The sequence below is a fragment of the Bufo bufo genome, chromosome 1 (assembly GCF_905171765.1).
Source record: "Bufo bufo chromosome 1, aBufBuf1.1, whole genome shotgun sequence".
Taxonomy (NCBI): domain Eukaryota; kingdom Metazoa; phylum Chordata; class Amphibia; order Anura; family Bufonidae; genus Bufo; species Bufo bufo.
This window is the reverse complement of record NC_053389.1, coordinates 675,745,120-675,771,145: the sequence shown is the minus strand read 5'-3', so window position 1 is coordinate 675,771,145 and position 26,026 is coordinate 675,745,120. Positions and strand designations below refer to the sequence as shown.

The following is a 26,026-nucleotide window of genomic DNA, read 5'->3' as shown; positions in this document are numbered from 1 at the left end:
GCCGTTTTTATTATAATGGCATTGTTTTTCTTCAGGTTGTGAATAGCTTGTTCTTCATCCTTTGTTATGTTCCTATGGAATCTCTCATATGTGTTGTTATTACGCAAATTATGTATTTGTGTTGTGACCACATCTATGTATGTTTCCACACTATGATCAGTTGCTGGTGGCGTGAAGGAGCTCCTATTTCTTAACCCACATTCTCTCAATGTAATCTCATTTGTTAGTGTAGTTTCTCTAGTGAGTGCATGATCATCTGATTGGGCCTTGTTGGCAAAAAATGCTTTGAGTCTTAATAGACGAAAGAATTTTTTGAGTTCAATGTCAGTGGTGAACCAGTCAATTTTAGGATCAGGAACAAAAGACATACCTTTATTCAGGATTGCTGTCTCACTTGGTGTCAGGGAACATGATGATATGTTGACGACTAAGTTGTCCTCTTCTCTCTCGCGGGGTATCTTCGGAACGGTGGTTTCCGTATTTGTGCAGATGATCCCATTGAGTCTCTTGTGTTTCCGTCCTCTTGAAAAAGTGTGAACTCAAGTGGATAGATAAGTTGGACACTTTAACACCGAGGGGCATGAACATTGACTTTGCCATAACCCCCTTCCTTTAAATAACATGTATTTAATTTTCTTAGGTGTACAAGCACCATCGGATTTCTCTGCGCTTAACTTTTGTTTTTATCTTTCAGGTTCTTTTCCTGATACATTTACATTGGGACTTTTGGACTCTACACATGCTCACCCCCCTTTTTTCACTTCACCATTATACGTGGGTAGGGTAAGAAACCCATAAAATATGCAGTTTTACAGATATTGTCTCATCATACAGAATTATGTACACGCCATGTGATATCAGATCACAGTATCTGACCATACGCATTTTTTATGCAACAGTATCCAAAGAAATCTATCCGTTTATGTTTGTACATTTTGTGAGTGTCACACAGGGATGGAGCCCCGTGACACAATCAAAATTCAATTCGCAGGTGGGTGGGGCATACGCAAGATTTTTTTGCTACGCATGAGCGGAGCACATAAGTTGTGCTCAGGTATACTCAAAAATACGCATATTTATAGGCTTATCCCATTGCGCATACGCCCTCCCTTGATCCTGCATTTGGATACATAATAGATATTGCACTCTATAACATTGCGCATGCGCACCATACAGTATTGGAGAGTGCCATGGAGAATTATCTTTATTATTCCATTATCCCCTCCACTTTGTGCGCCGCTACGCCTATTTTGTGCGCAAATACAGTTATACTGCAGAGAGCATCATTTGATTCTGTTTCTTACACAACCGGAAGTATCAGGTGGAACGCAAATGCGGTCCACACATGACCGGCACCCACATCCGGAAGTCACCTGACCGGATGTGCCACTTTGGAACGCAAATGCGTTCCACGAGGGCTTGACACCGGAAGTGACGACTCCGGCAGCCCGCTCTTGACACGCAGATGCGTTCCACCTGCATCAATCTTCCGTTGGCGTCCCTCATGGCGAGATGAACGGCTCCAATACTGCAGGCTACCCGCCCAACCTCACATGCACACTATGGTACAAGGTGTGTTATCACAAGCATCCGGAATAAATTCCACTTTTTGCACCCTTTTTGGACGTGCTGTCTCCATTTTTATTTTTTTTTTATTTTTTATTTTTCTGGATTTCTACAAGTTGCTTTACTGGGGGGTTTTTACCGCCCCTCCTGGAGACGAGCACCCGACGCATAACTACTTGGGAGTGCTGTCCACCCATATTTTCTGCTACTAGTGTGATCCAAGGAGAAAGTTATATGGACCACATCTCCTAAAGGTATTATTATTATTATTATTATTATTATTATTATTATTAATAATAAAATTTTAACCCCATACTGATGACACATACGCATTTTTATGGCGGTCACTAAGGGACCTTGGCTGGGGCGCTGCCTTTTCACGAGGGTTAATATGAACAGGAGCCTGAACACCAGGGAATCACCAGGGCGACCGTCACTATTGCTCTGGGGCCGGGATCGGGCCACAAAGCGTGGCAACTTGTTCTTCAGCCTGGAGGCCATCAGGTTGACGTCCGGTCTAGCCCAGTGGATGAAGGGACCATTCTCCGGGGTCTATGCCGCATTCTTTGCTCAGGAAGTCTATCTACTTGTCCAATCCCAGAATGTGAACTGCTGACAGAGCTGGAACCATCTTTTCCACCCACTAGAAGATCTTTGGTGGCTCTGCCATCATGGCCTGGCTGCGAGTTCCTCCTTGAAACAGAGGGAGGAGAAGCAGATCTCTGAGATGACATTGAGAATCTGGTCTGTTTTCGTGATCTGTCCCTAGGCAAAATCACAGCATCCCTTGATGAGGGGGACTGCTGCGAGGATTGCAAGGCCAAGCGACCTAACATGTCAACTTTGGATATGGACGCATTAGGTTGGATACCGCTGTAGACAGGGAGCATGCCCATTTAGGTTCTGAACCGTGGGGGAGAGGGGGTTATCGGGGGGAGGAAAGTGAGCCTCTGGAGGACGGCGGAACTAGGGAGGCAGATGTCTAATAACAAAAAATCCAATAGCCTGCAGGAGGGATGGGGGGGGGGGGGGGGGGGGTAGGGGGTGCCGCCTAGGGCAGAGCCAACCGTTTGCAGAGCAGAGGGTCCCAGGAGCAGCTCAGGACACGTGTGCCTTCATCCAAGAGCTGTGAAGAAGAGGAGGAGGAGGAGCCAGAACACAGGTTGGTAACAGGAGGAAAGCCAACCATTCCAGAACGGAGGCCTTGGCGTGCTGGACGATGGCTGGGGCTTTGCCAGGCCCTCCACCAGTCGGGAGGAGCTTAGGAAGGGTGGGAAAAAAGACGCAGGGCCTAAAGTAGAAACTGGCGGCTGACCAGAAGTGAGGGGTTTCCGTGACTGAAGACGCAGATGTGCCGTCCGGAGGCTACGGCCAGCATCGGGTGCAAGAAGGGGGAACCGGAGGGCACAGGGCGATGGGGAAAAGATGGAAAAGCTCCTAATGGTGACCGGCCCAGTCTTGCTGGGGCCATTGGTCCTCCGACATAGCTGCAGGAGGGACCGGACTTGCTGGTGACAGTAGTGCTACAGCAAGTAAACAACTGATGGGTGGCTTGGTACATAAGCCAGAGGCGATCCCTGAAGTGAAGCCTTGGTTCTAGCGAGATCCTTCAGCCTCCTAAGTCGCTCTCTTTTGGTGGCGGAAGATTGGTGCTGAGGTAAAGAAGACCTGATGCTGACTGGCGGTGGAGGATTTGGTGGTCCTCCATACCACCTTTTTCCTCTGTCCTGGCTACTAGGGATGTTGTGGGGCATCCTGCTGTGCTGACAGGTGGGTAATCGGGAGATAATTCCACCCTGGGCCCAAGTGCGTTAAAATGCAAGACTTGCAGAGCAGATGTCTGCCTCCTATGGAGACCAAGCTAAAACTATCTCAGTGTCCACAGTAGGGGTATAGCTGGAAGGAGGAGTTAACACTTTTTACTTAGTGTCTGCCTCCTCCACTGAACAAATCTGATTTGGCATGAAAATCATTGTCACAAGTCAATGGGTGATGGGAAAGTTTTTTTCGTTACGGAAATCCGGCACCATTGACTTACATTGATTTGTTCAGTTACGCAGACTGGACTCAAAACTGCAGCTTGCAGTGGTTTTGTCTGACCGCTGCAGTGCGAGGGTTAATGCGCCAGCAACGGTGAAAACACAGATGCTGGCGCATACAGCAGGGGTCCGGCTATCAGTGACTGTCAGACCCCTGCCGCTGATCGGGCGGGCGCAGCTCCTGCACCTGCCCGATCAGCCCACTGTCCTTAAGTCACTTCCACCAGCGCCGTACATGTACGGTGCTGGTCCTTAAGGGGTTAAAGGGGTATTCAGGTAAAGTAACTTAAATTTTTGAAAAACTGAAATCTGTGACCCAACAGAACCCATACCTATACATATAACCAGAGCTTCATTTTACGTTGCAAAAAAATTGCTGGTGACAGCAATTTTTGCCAAAAAATTGAAATTCTGAAATTTCATCTCCATTTGCCAATAACTCTTGTGGAAGACCTAAAGGGTTAACGACTGTAAAATCTGTTTTGAATACCTTGAGGGGTGTAGTTTCTTAGATGGGGTCACTTTTATGGAGTTTCTACTCTAGGGTTGCATCAGGGGGGCTTCAAATGGGACATGGTGTAAAAAAAAAAAAAAAAAAAAAAAAAAACAGTCAAGCAAAATCTGCCTTCCAAAAACCGTATTGCATTCCTTTCCTTCTGTGCCCTGCCGTGTGCCCGTACAGCGGTTTACGACCACATATGGGGTGTTTATGTAAACTACAGAATCGGGGCCATAAATATTGAGTTTTGTTTGGCTGGTAACCCTTTGCAGCCCCCCGATGGGAGAGGGAGAGAGCCCCCAGAGAGCCCCCCTCAGCCCTGTGCTTATCCTTCCCCGTCTGCGCAGTTCTGACCAGTACTGAGCAGACGGGGAAGGTTCCCATGGCAACAGGACGCCTCTCAGGCATCCTGCTGTCCATGGTGCTGAACAGATCTTTGCTAAAAGGCATAGATCTGTTCAGACAAGTGTAAAATACAGTACAATATATATTGTACTGTACTGTATTATACAGACATCAGACCCACTGGATCTTCAAGAACCAAGTGGGTCTGGGTCAAAAAAAAGTAAAAAAAAGTGAAAAAAGTAAAGTTTCAAAAAAACACATTTATCACTGAATAAAAATAAAAAAAATAAAATACACTACACATATTACGTATCGCCGCGTCCGTAACGACCTGATCTATAAAATGGTCATGTTACTTTTCCCGCACGGTGAACGCCATAAAAATAAAAAAATAAAAACTATGAGGAAATTGAAATTTTGCCCACCTTACTTCCCAAAAAAGGTAATAAAAGTGATCAAAAAAGTCGCATGTACGCCAAAAAAGTACCAATCAAACCGTCACCTCATCCCGCCAAAAATGAGCCCTTACATGAGACAATGGCCCAAAAAATAAAAAAAAATATGGGTCTCAGACTATGGAGATACTAAAACATGATTTTTTTTTGTTTCAAAAATGATATTGTGTAAAACCCTGATAAATTATAAAAAGGTAGACATATTAGGTATTGCCATGTCTGTAAGAACCTGATCTATAAAAATACCACATGACCTAACCCCTCAGGTGAACACTGTAAATATTTTTTAATAAAATCGGTGTCAAAAAAGCTATTTTTTTGTTACCTTACATCACAAAAAGTGTAATAGCAAGCGATCAAAAAGTCATATGCACCCCAAAATAGTACCAATCTAACAGTCATCTCATCCCGCAAAAATGATACCCAACCTGAGACAATCGCCAAAAAACTGAAAAAACTATGGCTCTCAGACTATGGCGACACTAAAACATGTTTTTTTTTTTTTTGTGTCAAAAATGATATTATTGTGTAAAACCTAAATAAATAAAAAAGTATACATATTAGGTATCGTCACGTCCGTAAGAACCTGCTCTATAAAAATAGCACATGATCTAACCTGTCAGATGAACGTTGTAAATAATAAAAAATAAAAACAGTGCCAAAACAGCTATTTTTTGCCAAATTTTCCATTTTAATTAATTTTTTCCCATAACAAAGCAAGGGTTAACAGCCAAACAAAACTCAATATTTATTGCCCTGATTCTTTAGTTTATAGAAATGCCCCATATGTGGTCGTAAACTGCTGTATGGCCACACGGCAGGGCGCAGAAGGAAAGGAGCGCCATATGGTTTTTGGAAGGCAGTTTTTGCTGGACTTTTTTTTTGACAACATGTCCCATTTGAAGCCCCCCCGATGCACCCCTAGAGTATAAACTCCAAAAAATGACCCCATTTTGGAAACTACACCCCTCAAGGTATTCAAAACTGATTTTACAAACTTTGTTAACCCTTTAAGTGTTCCACAAGAGTTAATGGCAAATGGAGATGAAATTTCTGAATTTCTATTTTTTGTTACTTTGCCTCACAAAAAGTGTAATATAGAGCAAACAAAAATCATATGTACCCTAAAATAGTACCAACAAAACTGCCACCTTATCCCGTAGTTTCCAAAATGGGGCCACTTTTTGGGAGTTTCTAACCTAGGGGTGCATCAGGGGGCTTTAACCATCTCCGGACCGCTGTACGCACAGACGCGTCCTGGAGGTGGTTGATTCATTCCTCCTGGACGCGCCGGCGCGTCCTCTCGCGAGACGCGAGATTTCCTGTGAACGCGCGCACCCAGGCGTGCGCGCTCACAGGAACGGAAGGTAAGAGAGTTGATCTCCAGCCTGCCAGCGGCGATCGTTCGCTGGCAGGCTGGAGATGTGTTTTTTTTAACCCCTAACAGGTATATTAGACGCTGTTTTGATAACAGCGTCTAATATACCTGCTACTTGGTCCTCTGGTGGTCCCCTTTGTTTGGATCGACCACCAGAGGACACAGGTAGCTCAGTAAAGTAGCACCAAGCACCACTACACTACACTACACCCCCCCCCCCCCCCGTCACTTATTAACCCCTTATTAGCCCCTGATCACCCCATATAGACGCCCTGATCACCCCCCTGTCATTGATTACCCCCCTGTCATTGATCAACCCCCTGTAAAGCTCCATTCAGACGTCCGCATGATTTTTACGGATCCACTGATAGATGGATCGGATCCGCAAAACGCATCCGGACGTCTGAATGAAGCCTTACAGGGGCGTGATCAATGACTGTGGTGATCACCCCATATAGACTCCCTGATCACCCCCCTGTCATTGATTACACCCCTGTCATTGATCACCCCCCTGTAAAGCTCCATTCAGATGTCCGCATGATTTTTACGGATGCACTGATAGATGGATCGGATCCGCAAAACGCATCCGGACGTCTGAATGAAGCCTTACAGGGGCATGATCAATGACTGTGGTGATCACCCCATATAGACTCCCTGATCACCCCCCTGTAAAGCTCCATTCAGATGTCCGCATGATTTTTACGGATGCACTGATAGATGGATCGGATCCGCAAAACGCATCCGGACGTCTGAATGAAGCCTTACAGGGGCGTGATCAATGACTGTGGTGATCACCCCATATAGACTCCCTGATTACCCCCCTGTCATTGATTACCCCCCTGTAAAGCTCCATTCAGACGTCCGCATGATTTTTACGGATCCACTGATAGATGGATCGGATCCGCAAAACGCATCCGGACGTCTGAATGAAGCCTTACAGGGGCATGATCAATGACTGTGGTGATCACCCCATATAGACTCCCTGATCACCCCCCTGTCATTGATTACCCCCCTGTAAAGCTCCATTCAGATGTCCGCATGATTTTTACGGATGCACTGATAGATGGATCGGATCCGCAAAACGCATACGGACGTCTGAATGAAGCCTTACACGGGCGTGATCAATGACTGTGGTTATCACCCCATATAGACTCCCTGATCACCCCCCCCCCCCCCTGTCATTGATCACCCCCCCCCCCCCCCCTGTCATTGATCACCCCCCCCTGTCATTGATCACCCCCCCCTGTCATTGATCACCCCCCCTGTCATTGATCACTCCTCTGTAAGGCTCCATTCAGACATTTTTTTGGCCCAAGTTAGCGGAATTATTATTTTTTTTTTTCTTACAAAGTCTCATATTCCACTAACTTGTGTCAAAAAATAAAATCTCACATGAACTCACCATACCCCTCACGGAATCCAAATGCGTAAAATTTTTTAGACATTTATATTCCAGACTTCTTCTCACGCTTTAGGGCCCCTAGAATGCCAGGGCAGTATAAATACCCCACATGTGACCCCATTTCGGAAAGAAGACACCCCCAGGTATTCCGTGAGGGGCATATTGAGTCCATGAAAGATTGAAATTTTTGTCCCAAGTTAGCGGAACGGGAGACTTTGTGAGAAAAAAATTTAAAATATCAATTTCCGCTAACTTGTGCCAAAAAAAAAAAATTTCTATGAACTCGCCATGCCCCTCATTGAATACCTTGGGGTGTCTTCTTTCCAAAATGGGGTCACATGTGGGGTATTTATACTGCCCTGGCATTCTAGGGGCCCCAAAGCGTGAGAAGAAGTCTGGTATCCAAATGTCTAAAAATGCCCTCCTAAAAGGAATTTGGGCACCTTTGCGCATCTAGGCTGCAAAAAAGTGTCACACATCTGGTATCGCCGTACTCAGGAGAAGTTGGGGAATGTGTTTTGGGGTGTCATTTTACATATACCCATGCTGGGTGAGAGAAATATCTTGGTCAAATGCCAACTTTGTATAAAAAAAAATGGGAAAAGTTGTCTTTTGCCAAGATATTTCTCTCACCCAGCAAGGGTATATGTAAAATGACACCCCAAAACACATTCCCCAACTTCTCCTGAATACGGCGATACCACATGTGTGACACTTTTTTGCAGCCTAGGTGGGCAAAGGGGCCCATATTCCAAAGAGCACCTTTAGGATTTCACAGGTCATTTACCTACTTACCACACATTAGGGCCCCTGGAAAATGCCAGGGCAGTATAACTACCCCACAAGTGACCCCATTTTGGAAAGAAGAGACCCCAAGGTATTCCCTGAGGGGCATGGCAAGTTCCTAGAATTTTTTATTTTTTGTCACAAGTTAGTGGAAAATGATGTTTTTTTTTTTTTTTTTTTTTTTTTTTTTTTTTTTTTATACAAAGTCTCATATTCCACTAACTTGTGACAAAAAATAAAAACTTCCATGAACTCACTATGCCCATCAGCGAATACCTTGGGGTCTCTTCTTTCCAAAATGGGGTCACTTGTGGGGTAGTTATACTGCCCTGGCATTCTAGGGGCCCAAATGTGTGGTAAGGAGTTTGAAATCAAATTCTGTAAAAAATGACCTGTGAAATCCGAAAGGTGCTCTTTGGAATTTGGGCCCCTTTGCCCACCTAGGCTGCAAAAAAGTGTCACACATCTGGTATCTCCGTACTCAGGAGAAGTTGGGGAATGTGTTTTGGGGTGTCATTTTATATATACCCATGCTGGGTGAGAGAAATATCTTGGCAAAAGACTTTTCTCATTTTTTTATACAAAGTTGGCATTTGACCAAGATATTTATCTCACCCAGCATGGGTATATGTAAAAAGACACCCCAAAACACATTCCTCAACTTCTCCTGAATACAGAGATACCAGATGTGTGACACTTTTTTGCAGCCTAGGTGGGCAAAGGGGCCCATATTCCAAAGAGCACCTTTCGGATTTCACAGGTCATTTTTTACAGAATTTGATTTCAAACTCCTTACCACACATTTGGGCCCCTAGAATGCCAGGGCAGTATAACCACCCCACAAGTGACCCCATTTTGGAAAGAAGAGACCCCAAGGTATTTCGTGATGGGCATAGTGAGTTCATAGAAGTTTTTTTATTTTTTGTCACAAGTAAGTGGAATATGAGACTTTGTAAGAAAAAAAAAAAAAAATCATAATTTTCCGCTAACTTGTGACAAAAAATAAAAAGTTCTATGAACTCACTATGCCCATCAGCGAATACCTTAGGGTGTGTACTTTCCGAAATGGGGTCATTTGTGGGGTGTTTGTACTGTCTGGGCATTGTAGAACCTCAGGAAACATGACAGGTGCTCAGAAAGTCAGAGCTGCTTCAAAAAGCGGAAATTCACATTTTTGTACCATAGTTTGTAAACGCTATAACTTTTACCCAAACATTTTTTTTTTTATCAAAGACATGTAGAACAATAAATTTAGAGCAAAATTTATATATGGATGTCGTTTTTTTTTGCAAAATTTTACAACTGAAAGTGAAAAATGTCATTTTTTTTGCAAAAAAATCGTTAAATTTCGATTAATAACAAAAAATGTAAAACTGTCAGCAGCAATGAAATACCACCAAATGAAAGCTCTATTAGTGAGAAGAAAAGGAGGTAAAATTCATTTGGGTGGTAAGTTGCATGACCGAGCAATAAACGGTGAAAGTAGTGTAGGTCAGAAGTGTAAAAAGTGGCCTGGTCTTTCAGGGTGTTTAAGCCATGGGGGCTGAGGTGGTTAAATGGGACATGGTGTCTAAAAACAATCCAGCAAAATCTGCCTTCCAAAAACTGTATGGCATTCCTTTCCTTCTGCGCCCTGCCGTGTGCCCGTACAGCAGTTTACGACCACATATGGGGTGTTTCTGTAAACTACAGAATCAGGGCCATAAATAAAGAGTTTTGTTTGGCTGTTAACCCTTGCTTTGTTACTGGAAAAAAAATATTAAAATGGAAAATCTGCCGAAAAAGTGAAATTTTGAAATTGAATCTCTATTTTCCATTAATTCTTGTGGAACACCTAAAGGGTTAACAACGTTTGTAAAATCAGTTTTGAATACCTTGAGGGGTGTAGTTTCTTAGATGGGGTCACTTTTATGGAGTTTCTACTCTAGAGGTGCATCAGGGGGGCTTCAAAAGGGACATGGTGTAAAAAAAAACAGTCCTGCAAAATCTGCCTTCCAAAAACCGTATGGCATTCCTTTCCTTCTGCGCCCTGCCGTGTGCCCGTACAGCGGTTTACGACCACATATGAGGTGTTTCTGTAAACTACAGAATCAGGGCCATAAATAATGAGTTTTGTTTGGCTGTTAACCCTTGCTTTGTTACTGAAAAAAATGGATTAAAATTGTAAATTTGCAAAAAAATTTAAATTCTGAAATTTCATCTCCATTTGCAAATAACTCTTGTGGAACACATAAATGGTTAACAAAGTTTGTAAAATCAGTTTTGAATACCTTGAGGGGTGTAGTTTCCAAAATGGGGTCTTTTTTGGGTGGTTTCAATTATGTAAGCCTCACAATGTGACTTCAGACCTGAACTGGTCCTTTAAAAAATGGGTTTTGGAAATTCTCTGAAAAATGCTTCTAAACTTCTAAGCCTTGTAACGTCCCCAAAAAATAAAATATCATTCCCAAAATTATCCAAACATGAAGTAGACATATGGGGAATGTAAAGTAATAACTATTTTTGGATGTATTACTATGTATTATAGAAGTAGAGAAATTGAAACTTGGAAATTTTCAAATTTTTCCAAATTTTTGGTAAATTTGGTATTTTTTTTTTTTATATAAAAATGTCATTTTTTTACTCCATTTTACCAGTGTCATGAAGTACAATATGTGACGAAAAAACAATCTCAGAACGGCCTGGATAAGTAAAAGCATTTTAAAGTTATTCACACATAAACTGACACTGGTCAGATTTGCAAAAAATAGCCTGGTCCTTAAGGTGAAAAATGGCTTGGTCCTGAAAGGGTTAATTCTTGTGGAACACCTAAAAGGTTAACAAAGTTTGTAAAATCACTTTTGAATACCTTGCGAGGCTTACATAATAGAAACCACCCAAAAATGACCCCATTCTATAAACTACACCCCTCAAAGTGACTTCAGACCTGAACTGGTCCCTAAAAAAAATTGGGTTTTTGAAAATTTCTGAAAAATTTCAAGATTTGCTTCGAAGCCTTGTAACATCCCCAAAAAATAAAATTTCCTTCCCAAAATGATCCAAACATGAAGTAGACAAATGGGGAATGTAAAGTAATTATTTTTGGAGGTATTACTATGTATTATAGAAGTAGAGAAATTGAAACTTGGAAATTTGCAATTTTTTACAAATTTTTGGTAAATTTTGGTATTTTTTTTACATTTTTTTTTTTACTTCATTTTACCAGTGTCATGAAGTACAATATGTGATGAAAAAGCTATCTCGGAATGGCCTGGATAAGTCAAAGCGTTTTAAAGTGATCACCATTTAAAGTGACACTGGTCAGATTTGCAAAAAATGGCCAAGTCCTTAAGGTGAAATAGGGCTGAGTCCCTAAGGGGTTAAAGGGAACCTGTCATGTGGATATTTGATTGTATATAATTAGATTATAATCATTAACTACTAAAAAGTACCTTAGATGTATTCACTTACTGGTGTGACAGATGGTTACCTCATAAGATACACACAAAGATGCCACATGCTAATGAGCTGATTTGAGTCCAGCGTGATGTCAGTGAGTCCAGCGTTTTTTTTTAAATTCACAGCTATAGCCACTCCCCTGCCCACCTACTGCTGATTCATATAGAAAAAAACTGTCAATCAGCAGCAGGTAGGCAGGGAGAGTCAGGAGCTCATAAATATTCAGGACTCATCATTATCAGCTGGAGCTTTTCAATACAAGATGTTGGCAGATTGACTGGGTCAATTAAAGAAAGTGACCCAGCATTTTGCTAAGAGAATCAGTCACTTATTTATGTTGCCCTTAGTTAGGACACCATAAAACTGCTGACAGGTTCCCTTTAAGGTAAAAAATAGCAGGATTCTGAAGGGGTTAACTCCATTCACACTACTGTATTGTGATAGACATTATATTTTTTTTATTTGGAGGATTTCTAATGATTGAGATTTTCCTCACCAGTACACTAAGGGCTTTATTAAGAATTAATTTTTGGTGGACCTCTTACATCTGACAACACATCTAGAAATACTGACAGTATTTTGGGGATTAGGGATTCATGACTGTTCCTACAGATGGTCCTTTTATATGTTCTGTAGGTGACTGGTTGTGTGCATTGTGGGTTCTGCCTTGCCGGGCAGGGTCCTGTTATGGTGCACCGCGTCACTTAGCACGGTCGTCTCTCAGATAGGGATTGATGGGGCTAAATAGATGTTGTGCGACCAGTCACTGTGATTGTATGTCAGCTTGTCATTATAGCCCTATCGGTGTTCTTGCACCTTGTGAACAAACTGGAATTGTCTACATAGTTGGATACATTTCTTAAATTCAGTCATTAAGTCATTAAAAAAACCACCCCTAGATGAATACCTTAAGGAAGGCATGCTCAACCTGCGGCCATCCAGCTGTTGCAAAACTACAACTCCCAGCATGTCCGAACAGCCTACAGCTATCAGCCTACAGCAGGACATTGTAGGAGTTGTAGTTTTACAACAGCTGGAGGGCCCCAGGTTGAGCATGCCTGCCTTAAGTAGTCTAGTTTTCAAAAGAAGTTCCCTTCTGGAGGGGGGGGGGGGTAAAAGTATTTATTTTGGCCATATTTAAAAAAAAAAAAAAAAAGATGCGGAAATATATTTCTGATAAAAATATTGAACACTATTTTTGTATATATGTGAAATATTGCAGTTGAAAATGGGGGGAAAAAATTAGTTTTTACAAATTTTCATAGATTTTTTGTAAAATAAATATACGCAAATTGGTTAAAGTTTACCACCTAAATAAAGTACCATATGTGACGAAAAACCAATGTCGGAATTATTTGGATGTACAAAACCTTTACATAGTTATTCTCTGCTAAATTGACACATGCCAGATTTCCTAAATCTGTCATTTAAAGGGGTTATCCGAGCCTGGAAATGCCCCCCCATATGCCGGGCCCCTTACGGATTCTACTTGCTTGACGGCGCAGCCAATGGCAGGCGGTGACGGGGTCAAGCCTCCCTAGCGTCACCTACAATGCTAGGGAGGCTCGTCACGGTCACTGCCTGTCCCTGTAGCTGCACCCCCGACACCGGATGTTTTCATCCGCACATATGGAGAAGCAGTGGTGGCCGTGTGGGAACCAGATAAGTAGAATCGGTGTGAGGGGCCCAGGCATATGGGGGAAATTCCAGGCTCGGATAACCCCCTTAAGGCCCAAACAAGTATGGTCACAAAGGGTTTATTATTAATAATAATAATAATAGATTACCTATCCTCCGATCAGCTATTAGAAGAGGCTGTGTACTCTGTGAGCATCGCGGTCTCTTGTTAGGCTATGTGATATTGCTGGACATTGGTCACATGGCCTAGTTGCAGCTCAGCCCCATCTACTTCTTTTTTTTGTTTCTGTTCAAATGTAAGACGTGCTTTTAAAATCTGTTCTATATAATTTATTTTTATTTTTTTAATATAGAGTCTCTGACAAAACTGCATGCACCAAGCGGTGATTATATTCCTAGCCAAATAATTGAGCGAATTCCTTGTCCAACAAACAAAATCAGGTACGTTTTCTATTAATGTTGTGGTAACTAAATCTTATTTTTATTTATTTTTTTTAATATTTTTCTTAAAATCTGGGACATTTTAATGAAGGGATTGGCTGGTTTCTAAGGGTGTTTTCACACACTGGTTCAAAAACGCAGCCTTTTCGTCAACTTTGTTTTTCTTTTAGGCGCAAAACCCACTGTGGCCAGATGTTACATGTTGGAAATTATAATATACCCTACAACAGGCATGCTCAACCTGCGGCCCTCCAGCTGTTGCAAAACTACAACTCCCAGCATGCCCGAACAGCCTACAGCTATCAGCCTACAGCAGGGCATTGTGGGAGTTGTAGTTTTACAACAGCTGGAGGGCCGCAGGTTGAGCATGCCTGCCCTACAATCACTGTGATTTTTGTAGTAGCGTTTTAAAGGGGTTCTCCACTTTTTGCTATATTGATGACCTATCCAGCTCCCCCTACGATTAGCTGTATGAAGAAAACGCAACGCTTGTATGAGTGCTGTGTTCTCTTCATACAGCTATTTGGTGGGGGTGCCAGCGAAGAAGGCTATGGACACATTTTTTTTTTTTTCTGTACTAAAAAAAAAAAAAAAAAAAAAGATTTTCAATTGGTCTGTATTAAAAATTTTGATCCCTTTTCTCTGTACAGCCTTGAGATTCTCTAGTAGCATGCTGTGTTTTTATTGTGTTCAGTTAGGCACCTTAGCTGACCACTCTGTCTCGCTGATATTTTTAGATTTTTTTTTTTTTTAACCTCAAGATAATAAAAATGCAGTCATAAAAAATTGCCTGGCATTTTTTTTACATTTTTTTTTTTTTTTCAATATGACAGCATGCTCTGGGTATAGTGTTTTCCTAGGTCTCCCCCCCATAGTCTTCTGTATAGGAAACAAAGGTTTGGAGAGAAAAAAAAGAAAAAAAAATGCACAACTTTCATGGTGTTTTGCACAAGCCCCCAAAAACGTGTGCCCCTCCCTTTCTCAAAGAATATGCAATTAAAAGGGGTTCTCCAACAATGGACAAAGATGTCTCATTCTCCTTTCCCACTTCATGTTTATTGCAGGGAGGAGTACTTTGTATGGCAGTGGACAACCCCTTTAACAGATATACTGTATGTCCATTCATTCTTTTTTAGCAAGCCACTGACCTAGATGGTTCACTTGCAGTACTTGGCAGGAACTTTAAACCCTAGAGGACCACAGCCATAACTTTTTTATTTTTCCATTTACATAGCCATATGAGAGCTTGTTTTTTGCGGGACAAGTTGTACTTTCTAATGGCGTCCTTTAATATTGAATATGATGAAGTGGTGAGCTGTAAAAAAATAAATCTGCCACGGTTTTATGGGTTTTATTTTTAAGGTATTCCCTATGCGATAAAATTGACCTGTTGCTTTCACCATCCGTATCAGTATGATTACACACTTGTATAGTTTTTCTTGTGTCTTAATACTTAAAAAAAATATATAAAAACTTTAAAATTATTGTTTTCTTTTTATTGGTATATTCTAACCCCTATGATGTCTATGGAGCTGTTGGGCTGGGTTCACACGGGCGTCACGTTTTGACTCCGGATGCGTCCCAAGTTCATTGCGGCAAACCCGAGCGAGCAGGTATGCAATTGCAGCCAGTTTTGACTGTGATTGCGTTCCGTTCAGTTTTTATCGCGCGGGTGCAATGTGTTTTGCACGCGCGTGATAAAAAACTGACTGTGGTACCCAGTCCTGAACTTCTTCACTGAAGTTCAGGTTTGGGTTCGGTGTTGTGTAGATGTAATTATTTTCCCTTTATAACATGGTTATAAGGGAAAATAATAGCATTCTTTAATACAGAATGCATAGTACAATAGCGCTGGAGGGGTTAAAAAAAAATTGTAATTTGTGATTGGACCATGTGATGTGACGTCACAACAGGTCCTTTAGCCGGCAGCTCATGATTAAAGAAGTAAGAAGAGATCGGAAACTACCCGACCAAGAGGAGGAGGTGAGTTAATTTTTTTTATTTTTTAACCCTCAATTGACCTTCTACTGAGCATTCTGTATTAAGAATGCTATTATTTCCCCTTTATAACCATGTTATAAGGGAAAATAATAGTGAATAGACTTTCATCTTAGCAACCATGCGTGAAAATCGCACCGCACTTGCTTGCGGATGCTTGCGATTTTCACGCAGCCCCATTCTCTTCTATGGGGCCTGCGTTGCGTGAAAAACGCACAATATAGAGCATGCTGCGATTTTCATGCAATGCACAAGTGATGCGTGAAAATCACCGCTGATCTGCACAGCCCCATAGAAGTGAATGGGTCCGGATTCAGTGCGGGTGCAATGTGTTCACCTTTCGCATTGCACCCGCGCGGAAATCTCGCCCGTGTGAACCCAGCCTTAGGGCTCGCTTTTTGCAGTGTGGTCACTACTTTTCAGTGATACTATTGTGTTTCACTTTATGGGCACTTTTTATTCAATTTTTTTGGGGGGCAGGTGAAGTACCAAAAAATTGTCAAATTGGCCACTTTTAATTTTCTTCCCCCCCGTTATGCCATTCGCCGTATGGGATAAATATTGTTCTATTTTAATAGTATGGCCATTTTGGTACACAACAATGCATTTGAGGGGTTTTTCTTGTTTTATTATTGGTTTTGGGGAAAGGGGGATCATTTGAAAATAATATAAGGTGAATGCAATAGTTTTTCACCAGTTTGTTTCACTCTGGTAAATTGATGCACTTGCATAAATGCTGTCTTTAAATGTTGAACCCTGGATTAGAAGCAAGAGAATGATGAGTAGTCTGTTGTGCACGGTGGTTTCCAAAGAATACTTTACAAAAAAAAGGGCAAAAAATTATACCGACATGTCTGATCCTGTTGCTGTCAATTCACCATTGCTTTAGTCACAGGACATGGCTGGGGCTACCCACTCTGCCAATCACAGTCTGCAGAAGTGACTCGTCTCAGCCCGTGATTGAGCAGTAATGATGGTTTGTGATTTATTTTTAACCCTTGTTAGATGGTTCATATGCACAAACTAAAGCCTGATGGATCCTGTAGTTAGCTGAATGCAAGTTTTGACGCATTGTGTGCTGATGAACCAGACTGCACCCTATCAGATGACCTTCTTGTTGGCATCATTTTATAGTTATATAATTACGTATTGCATTACTCATATTATACCGGTCCTGAGTTACAGACCTCATTATATCCCAGATCTGGATTCACAACTTTTGCTGATTGTCAGTGGCAACAGACACAAATTTGTTAGATACTGTATTATCAATGTAATTTTCTAAATGTAGTTGAAAGGTGGACTTGCCTATATATCCCCATACATAAGAAGTATTCTCATCTTGGAAAGTAATGGTATATTGCCATCACTCTATGATCGGTGGCCTCTGACCTCTGGGACCCCCAAGATTCTGAAAATGAATACCCTAAGTTTTCCTTCCACATTGATGCCTCAGGCTCCAATCATAAAGTGATGGCATATCCCAGCAATATGGGGAAATGCTACTTTAACATATAGCCTTCTTAGATGACTATCAATTATTTATAATTATAAGGTGCAAAGCAGTCTGACTTGAGAATGGGTTAGATTAGAGATGTATAGCTTGGTTTGTGTTCATTTTCCTGTTCTGTATTTTCTAATATTTACATGTTTTTTTTCTTCCCCCCCCCCCCTCATTATTCAGTGACTTCAGCTTGAATGAAAATAATGAACTTGAAGGGGCTGCTGACTGCACTACACAGTCCTTGCAAGCTGACGGTAATACTGCAACGCAACTTTTAGATTTTAAAAGCAGTGACCTTTACCTTTGACCTAGGCTAGGGCCACATCACATTTTAGAAATCTGTTCTTTAGGTCCAGGAATATTTGGACAGTGACACAATCTTCATGATTTGGGCTATGCATGCGGCCACATTGGGTTTCAAATGAAGTAACTGTGGTGAAATTGAAGAGTAGCTTTTCAGGTTTAATTCAAGGGGTTGAACAAAAATATCCTTTGAAATGTTTAGGAATTGCAACCATTTTTCTACAAAGCCTCCTCATTTCAAAAGTAATTATGTGTTCATACTTTGTAGAGAATCCTTTGCAGGCAATGACTACCTGAAGTCTGGAGCCCATGGACACCACCAAACGCTGGGTTTCCTCCTTTGTGATGCTTTGCCAGGCCTTTACTGCAGCCGTCTTCAGTTGTTGCTTGTTTGTTGGTCTTTCTGCCTTAAAGGGGTTGTCTCCTCTTGCCGTTACTAAGGCAAAATGAGACTCCGTTCTGACCACCTCCCGGCTGGGAAACAGCAGAGCGCTTCGGTGTTCTACTGTTTCAATGGCTCTTATTGCCGTGCATGATGGCTACTGAAACAGCATAGCACAACAAGCTATGCTGATTCTGAGTTAGGGAAACAGCATAGCTTCTTGTGCTACGCTGTTTCAGTAGCTCTCATGCAAACAGTGAGAGCTACTGAAACAGAGCACCTGAGTACTCTAAATGTCTTTCACCTCGCCTTAGTAATGACGAGATGAGACAACCCCTTTAACCACCGCCGAACGCAGCGACGCGTCCTGGAGGCGGTCGATTCATTCCTCCTGGACGCATATACGCGTCCTCTCGCGAGACACTAGATTTCCTGCGAACGCGCGCACACAGGCGTTCGTTCGTTTTTTTTTTAAACCCCTAACAGGTATATTAGACGCTGTTTTGATAACAGCGTCTAATATACCTGCTAGCTGGTCCTCTGGTGGTCCCTTTTGCTTGGATCGACCACCAGAGGACACAGGCAGCTCAGTAATATGTAGCACTACACAATACACTACACCCCCCCCCCCCCCGGTCACTTATTAACCCCTTATTAACCCCTGACCACCCCATATAGACTCCCTGATCACCCCCCTGTCATTGATCACCCCCTTGTAAGGCTCAATTCAGAGGTCCGTATGTTTTTTACGGATACATGGATCGGATCCGCAAAACACATACAGACGACCAAAGCCTTACAGGGGGGTGATCACCCCATATAGACTCCCTGATCACCCCCCTGTCATTGATCACCCCCCTGTAAGGCTCCATTCAGACATTTTTTTGGCCCAAGTTAGTGGAAATTTTTTTTAATTTTTTTTCTTACAAAGTCTCATAGTCCACTAACTTGTGTCAAAAAATAAAATCTCACATGAACTCACCATACCCCTCACGGAATCCAAATGCGTAAAATTTTTTTTAGACATTTATATTCCAGACTTCTTCTCACGCTTTAGGGCCCCTAAAATGCCAGGGCAGTATAAATACCCCACATGTGACCCCATTTTGGAAAGTAGACACCCCAAGGTATTCGCTGAGGGGCATATTGAGTCCATGAAAGATTGAAATTTTTGTCCCAAGTTAGCGGAAAGGGAGACTGTGAGAAAAAACAAAAAAAAAATCAATTTCCGCTAACTTGTGGCAAAAGAAAAAAAATTCTATGAACTCGCCATGCCCATCATTGAATACCTTGGGGTGTAAGTTGCATGACCGAGCAATAAACGGTGAAAGTAGTGTAGGTCAGAAGTGTAAAAAGTGGTCTGGTCATTAAGGGTGTTTAAGCTATAGGGGCTGAGGTGGTTAAGTTTTGTCTTAAGCAAGTGAAATGCATGCTCGATCGGGTTGATATCTGGAGATTGATTTGGCCGTTGCAGGATATTCCACTTTTTCTTTGGCTTAAAAAAAAAAATCCTGGGTTGCTTTCACAGTATGTTTTGGGTCATTGTGAAGTGCCACCCAATCGCCCTTTCTGCATTTGGTTGAATCCAAGCAGAAGGTATATGCCTGTACACTTCAGAATTCATCTGCCTGCTTCTATCCTCAGTCACATCATCAATAAGCTCGGTAACAAACCGGACACAAAAGTGATTACCGAATTCATTCACCGAAGTCCACGGAGGCAATACAATTTAATGCTATATGGAGACAGGTCTACGGACAGCATTAAAATGTAGTGTTGAACGAATCCACTTTGGATCTGAAAAAATAACTGAAATAAAGTGGCCTAAGGCCTCATGCACATGACCGTGATGTGTTTTGCGGTCCGCAATTTGCGGAACTGTACGGACAGCCTTCAATATAAATGCCTATTCTTGTCCGCAAAGCGCAGACAAGAATAGGAGATGTTCAAAATTTTTTTTGCGGGGCCACGGAATGGAGCGACGGATGCGGACAGCACACGGAGTGCTGTCCGCATCTTTTGCGGCCCCATTGAAGTGAATGGGTCCGCATCCGAGCCGCCAAAACGGCGGCTTGGATGCGGACCAAAACAACGGCAGTGTGCATGCTGCCTCAATGGGAGGAAATGCTCAAAAACCCCAAACACCGTGGCGTGTTTATAACCGGGGGAGCAATTCCTCCGCATGTGATCCGTTGCTAACGCCAATCCCTAGCAAAAATGCATACAATGGAGGATGTCGGCAGCGGACCACATGCACCACAAAAGCATCCTACACAAGATGGGATAATGTGTGGATGCGAATATACAAATGCATAAATCACTGCGAAAGGTGCACCACAATGATATGCAACTGACAACACTGGCTAATCCCTCAAGCTGATGTTAAGAACTGAGACTTTAGCCAATGTATTCCTGTCAGGAACACATCAGAGCCCTTTTGCACCACCGTCAAGTTATCTCAGTGTGGCACGGGTTCCTACCACTAGACTACCTACGGTGTGTGAACACGGTCTGAAAGGTGCTAAGATACAACTTACAGCCAAGCTCCCACATACCTCCATAGGGAAATCACTCAGGTAGTGGGAGAGATGAGAAGGCTGAAAGACCACCTATAACAGGCCATGTGACACAGTATGCATATTTGCTGGGGATTGCTGTTAGCAACGGATCACATGCGGAGGAATTGCTCCCCCGGTTATAAACTCGCCGCGGTGTTTGGGGTTTTTGAGCATTTCCTCCCATTTAGGCCACTTTATTTCAGTTATTTCTCTTGATATGTTTTAGACTGTGCCATTGCATACCGCTGGTAGCCTGTGTCACATGGCCTGTTATAGGTGGGGCTTCCAGCCTTCTCATCTCTCCCACTACCTGAGTGATCTCACTATGGAGGTATGTGGGAGCTTAGCTGCAAGTTGTATCTTAGCACCTCTGAGACCGTGTTCACACGCCGTAGGTAGTCTAGTGGTAGGAACCCATGCCACACTGAGATACCTTGACGCTGGTGCAAAAGGGCTCCGATGTGTTCCTGACAGGAATACATTGGCTATAGTCAAACACTAGTGACCCAGTGCCATTGGAAGCCATGCATGCCCATGCCATCAGACTGCCTCCGCCATGTTTTAGAGAGAATGCGGTATATTTTGGATCATGAGCCATTCCAAGCCTTCTCCATACTTTCTTCTTCCCATCATTCTGGTACAGGTTTATCTTAGTTTCATCTCTCCAAAGAATGTTGTTCCAGAACTGGACTGGGCTGGCTTCTTGAGATGGTTTTTTTTTTTTTTTTTTTGGGCAAAGTCTAATCTGCCCTTTTTTAGGCTGATTAATGGTTTGCACCTTGTGGTGAACCCACTGGTATTTGCCCATTAAATAGCTTTTGAGATAATTGTCCAATTACCTTTTGGTACCTTGAAAAAGAGGCAGCTACATATTAAAGAGCTATAATTCCTAAACCCTTCCTCCAATTAGTATGTGGCTACCCTCAAATTAAAGCTGAGAGTCTGCACTTTAAACTCCTATTTATTATATAACTGTCTCTTGAATATGTTTTGGTAAATGGCTAAAATGCCAACACTTGTCACTGTCCAAATATTTCTGGACCTAACTGTATTATTGGATGAAAAGAAGGATGGAGTCGCAGCGCAAAGGGAGGGGATGTTAGAGAATAATACCCTGTCCCTTGTGGCGGCAGAACTTGAAGTAACTATAATTTTAATTTTAAAAACATCTCTTGAAGTAACAGTAATCCTAATTTTAAAGACTTCTAAAGTCCTGTTGGTTTTTGATTTCTGGCAAATTAAGGGGGTATTCTCCTCAGGACAGTTATGGCATGTTCCCAGGATATACCATAAATGCCCAATAGTTGTGGATTCTACCTCTGGGAACTGCACCTGTCTTGGCGATGAGGCTCCCTCTAATGCAGCCATGAATGAGGACGTGGCTGCACATGCACAGGTCTTTCCATCCACTTCTGTGGAAGTTGCAAAAATAAGTAACTAAGCATGAATGGAGAGAGTCACACACTTGCAGACACTTCTTCATTCATTGGCTTTGTTCTTACGACAGATGCAGGCTTCACTTCTCTGACTTGCACCTGTCGGATATTTATGGCATATCTGTGTCTAGGTGGGAATACCCCTTTAATACATGAACAAGGTGTTTCCCAAAAGAACACTTTTCTTTCTTCCCTTGGTGGATTAAATGTTTCAGGCCTCTGAAGTTATGTAGCAGTCTGAATGAATTTGGACTGTTGCTGAGCACAATACGGGGAACAAGTAATTTATTATTATGGGATTGAAATTAATCATTGCAGAAATGATTTCATGCAGCTATTCTGCTCTGTTTGATTCTGCAACATGTTGGAGAATTAACTAGAATTCATTTCCCCCAATAATTTAAATTAACCCTCTGGTTCAAGAAAACAAATTTGCATTAACTGAGGGACGAACTGAACAGTTACATGGTTCCCTCGTTTTCATCATTTTAGTTGCAGATCTGCTAATTCCCAAACTCCTCTTCTGCCATTCAATGTGGCCGCACCACTCTTCAGACTACCTGATGCACACTACCTATCTGTCCAACCTTGCTCTTGGATTGTCCCTCAATGTTCATGTGAGCAGTGCTGGCCAATCCAATCGCAGCGGAAGTCTCATGGGCTACCAAATGCACAGTATATATCAGGCAAAAGGAGCCTGATCTGCAGCTGAAAAGATGAGAAGGAAGTTCTGTTCATTCCCCAGTTAATGTGAATTTATTTTTTTCTTGAATTGGATGGCCGATTTACCAAAAGCACCGCTCAAATGTTACTCCTTATCTCCTTATCGGGACTTTTAAGATGTTACCCACTCAGGAGCTAAGCCCTTGCCATAGCTGCATTTTTATGTAGCTGACACCTGAAGGCTTAGTCCGTGATCGCCGATAACTCTGGACACGACCATAACATCTTAAGTGTTTATATGACTAATTGTGACCACAGCATCTGAGCGGTCTTTTCCGGGGAATGCTTCCGGGGACTGAAAGATTTTCCCGCGCTGAAATTGAGGGAACCATTCCGTTGTTATGGCACCATCAGTCTTTCTGAAGGCTCCAAGGCCTGCAATAATGAGGTTCTGATGAGCCCCTGCCTGTGGTGAACATAGTGAATCTCACATAGTTTGCAATATTATATCCTCAGTCAATGTCCCCTAAGAGGACTAAAAATAAGTCGCCCACCCCCCCCTTTACTATTAAAACCCAAAAATATTTATCCTGTACAGTGAATGGCGTAACAGGAAAAAATTAAACCGGACACCACTAAAAACTACAGATCTTTTCACAAAAACAGCCTTTACACAACTATGTGGACATAGATATAAAATAATTATGAGGGTTAGAATGTGGTGATGCTAAGAAAATTGTATTTAATTTTTTTAAAAGTATTAAAACATAAGAAAATTTGTACAAATGGTACGAATGTAGTATTGCGGTAATTGAAGTGTCCTAGAGAATGAACAGGTCCGTTTTCCTTTTTTTCAATTCCACACCATTTGGATTTTTTTTTCTCCAGCTTCCCATTACATCGTTTGCCATATAAAATGGTGCTATTAGAAAGCACAAAAAATAAGCCCTCATGACTATGTAAATGGGAAAATAAAAAAGCTCTGGGAAGGCAGGGATTAAAAAATGAAAAAACTTAAAATCGCTGTTCCCCTTAGGCCCCTTTCACACGAGCGAGAATTCCGTGCGAGTGCAATGTGTGAGGTGAACGCATTGCACCCACACTGCATCCGGACCCATTCACTTAAAATGGGGCTGTTCAGATGAGCGGTGATTTTCACTCATCTCTTGTGCGTTGCGTGAAAATCGCAGCATGTCCTATGTACTGCGATTTTCACGCAACGCAGGCCCTATAGAAATGAATGGGGATGCGTGAAAATCGCAAGCATCCGCAAGCAAGTGCGGATGCAATGCGATTTTTCACGCATAGTTGCTAAGGAGACGAGAGATGAGTTACCTGGGACCCCATTTACTTTATTATTTTTCCATTATAACATGGTTATAATGGAAAATAATAGCATTCTTTAATTCAGAATGCTAAGTAAAAGGTCCATTTGTGAGGTTAAAAAAAAAAAAAAGGAACTCCCCTCATCCACTTGATCGCGCAGCCGGGCTTGTCTTCTTTCTTCTTCTTGCAGGACCTGGCTGGAAAAGGACCTTCGGTGACATAATCGCACTCACCACGTGGTGAGCTCTGTGACGTCGGTGCAGGTCCTGCTGAATGAAGATTTCTATCTTCATTCAGCAGGACCTGCGCTGCGCGATTACATCACTGAAGGTCCTTTTGCAGGTCCTGAAAGAAGAAGCAAGAAGAGGATGCCGGCTACGCGATCAATTGGATAAGGTAAGTTCTTATATTATTTTATTTTTTAAATACCTCAATCTACATTTTACTAAGCATTCTGTATTTAGAATGCTATTAATTCTCGCTGGTATCATTGGGGGACACTGGACCGTGGGTATAGCTTGCTGCTTCCACTAGGAGGCGACACTAGGCTGAAAAAAGAGCTCCTCTCCTGCAGGCTATACCCCCTCCAGCCTGGAGAGAGCATGTCAGTTTTTAGCTTAGTGTCGTAGGAGGCAGACCTCCCTGTTTTATGCAGGGCAGCTTTCTTAGTTGATTCTTTTATTTTTCCTTTTAGGTTGGGAAACAAAGTTGCCCAGCCTCTCTGTTATCCCAGGGAGCAAGACCGGTGAGAAAAATTCACCTTACCTCCCCACAGAAGAAAAAGGAGGACCAGGGCAGCCTCGCTCCCCTGCTTCCCGCCAGCCAAGGGGTCGCCTTGGCTGGCGCCACCGCGCTGCTGCGGTCCGGACCTTTACTGCCAGCGGTCATGCAGGGAGGAAAGCGGAGGAGGCTTCCCGCTCCCCAGAGCTATTATCCACCCTTCTAGGCAGCAGGCGCCGTGCGCGCCGCTCCAGAAGGGTTAAAGCCTGCACAGGATGACTGGACCCTGGCTTCACTTGAGCCTACCTCCCTTCCGTTTCCGGTCCCAGCAGCTCCAATTCGCTCTGTACTCCGGCCAGCCGGCAGTGACATCCCGGTCAGCCATGCTCCTACTAGGTGCACGGTCTGACGCAAATCCTTCCTGCCTAGTCTCGCCCTCCCCCAGTAGCTCGCTGAGCCCTGCCCCCGGTCCTCCAGGAGGTTAACCCTTACTGGCCAGCCACCGCCTTGAGGCTGGCACAGATTATACTATCTGCGGTGCAAGGGGTTTTATTGCTGCACATTTTAACCCCTCCCTGCCTCTTGCCCACTTGAGGCTGGGCATCCATTTTAAAATAAATAAATAAAATAAAAACTAAAGTGCATCCCGGATAGAGGAGGACCTCTGTGGTTTCCCAATCCACCATCCTGAGTTGCTTGATTGATGAGCACAGACTGCTTAGGACTTCCCACTCACCCTCCGAGGTCGTGTGGTTGATAAGCTCCGCCTGCGCACTCCAGTGGAGCATTCCGGACCTTCCCAATCACCCTCAGGGGTCGTTTGGTTGATAAGCCCCTCCGGCGCAATCCAATGGTGGACCCCCAGACCTTCCCAATCACCCTCCGGGGTCGCTTGGTTGATAAGCACTACCTGCGCAATCCAGCGGAGGACCACTGAACCTTCCCAATCCACCCTCCGGGGTCGCTTGGTTGATAAGCACTACCTGCGCAATCCAGCGGAGGACCACTGAACCTTCCCAATCCACCCTCCGGGGTCGTTTGGTTGATAAGACACTGCCTACGCAGTCTGGTGAGTGAACCTCTGGAAGTTCCCATTCCCCTCCCCTGGGTAATTTGGATGATAAATCCCACCAGGGCAGTCTGCGGCTG

At 43.0% G+C, this 26,026-nt stretch overlaps 1 protein-coding gene across 2 annotated transcripts in view; it reads left to right on the top strand.

Moving 5' to 3' along the window:
• The window catches only part of TP53BP1 (tumor protein p53 binding protein 1), a 130,181-nt gene that overhangs the window by 13,906 nt on the left and 90,249 nt on the right, over positions 1-26,026 (top strand). For both annotated transcript variants that reach the window (XM_040414085.1, XM_040414084.1), the window contains exons 4-5: positions 13,900-13,987; positions 17,670-17,743. In XM_040414085.1, coding sequence (XP_040270019.1) covers positions 13,900-13,987; positions 17,670-17,743 — 162 coding nt within the window. The remainder of the gene's footprint in view (positions 1-13,899; positions 13,988-17,669; positions 17,744-26,026) is intronic.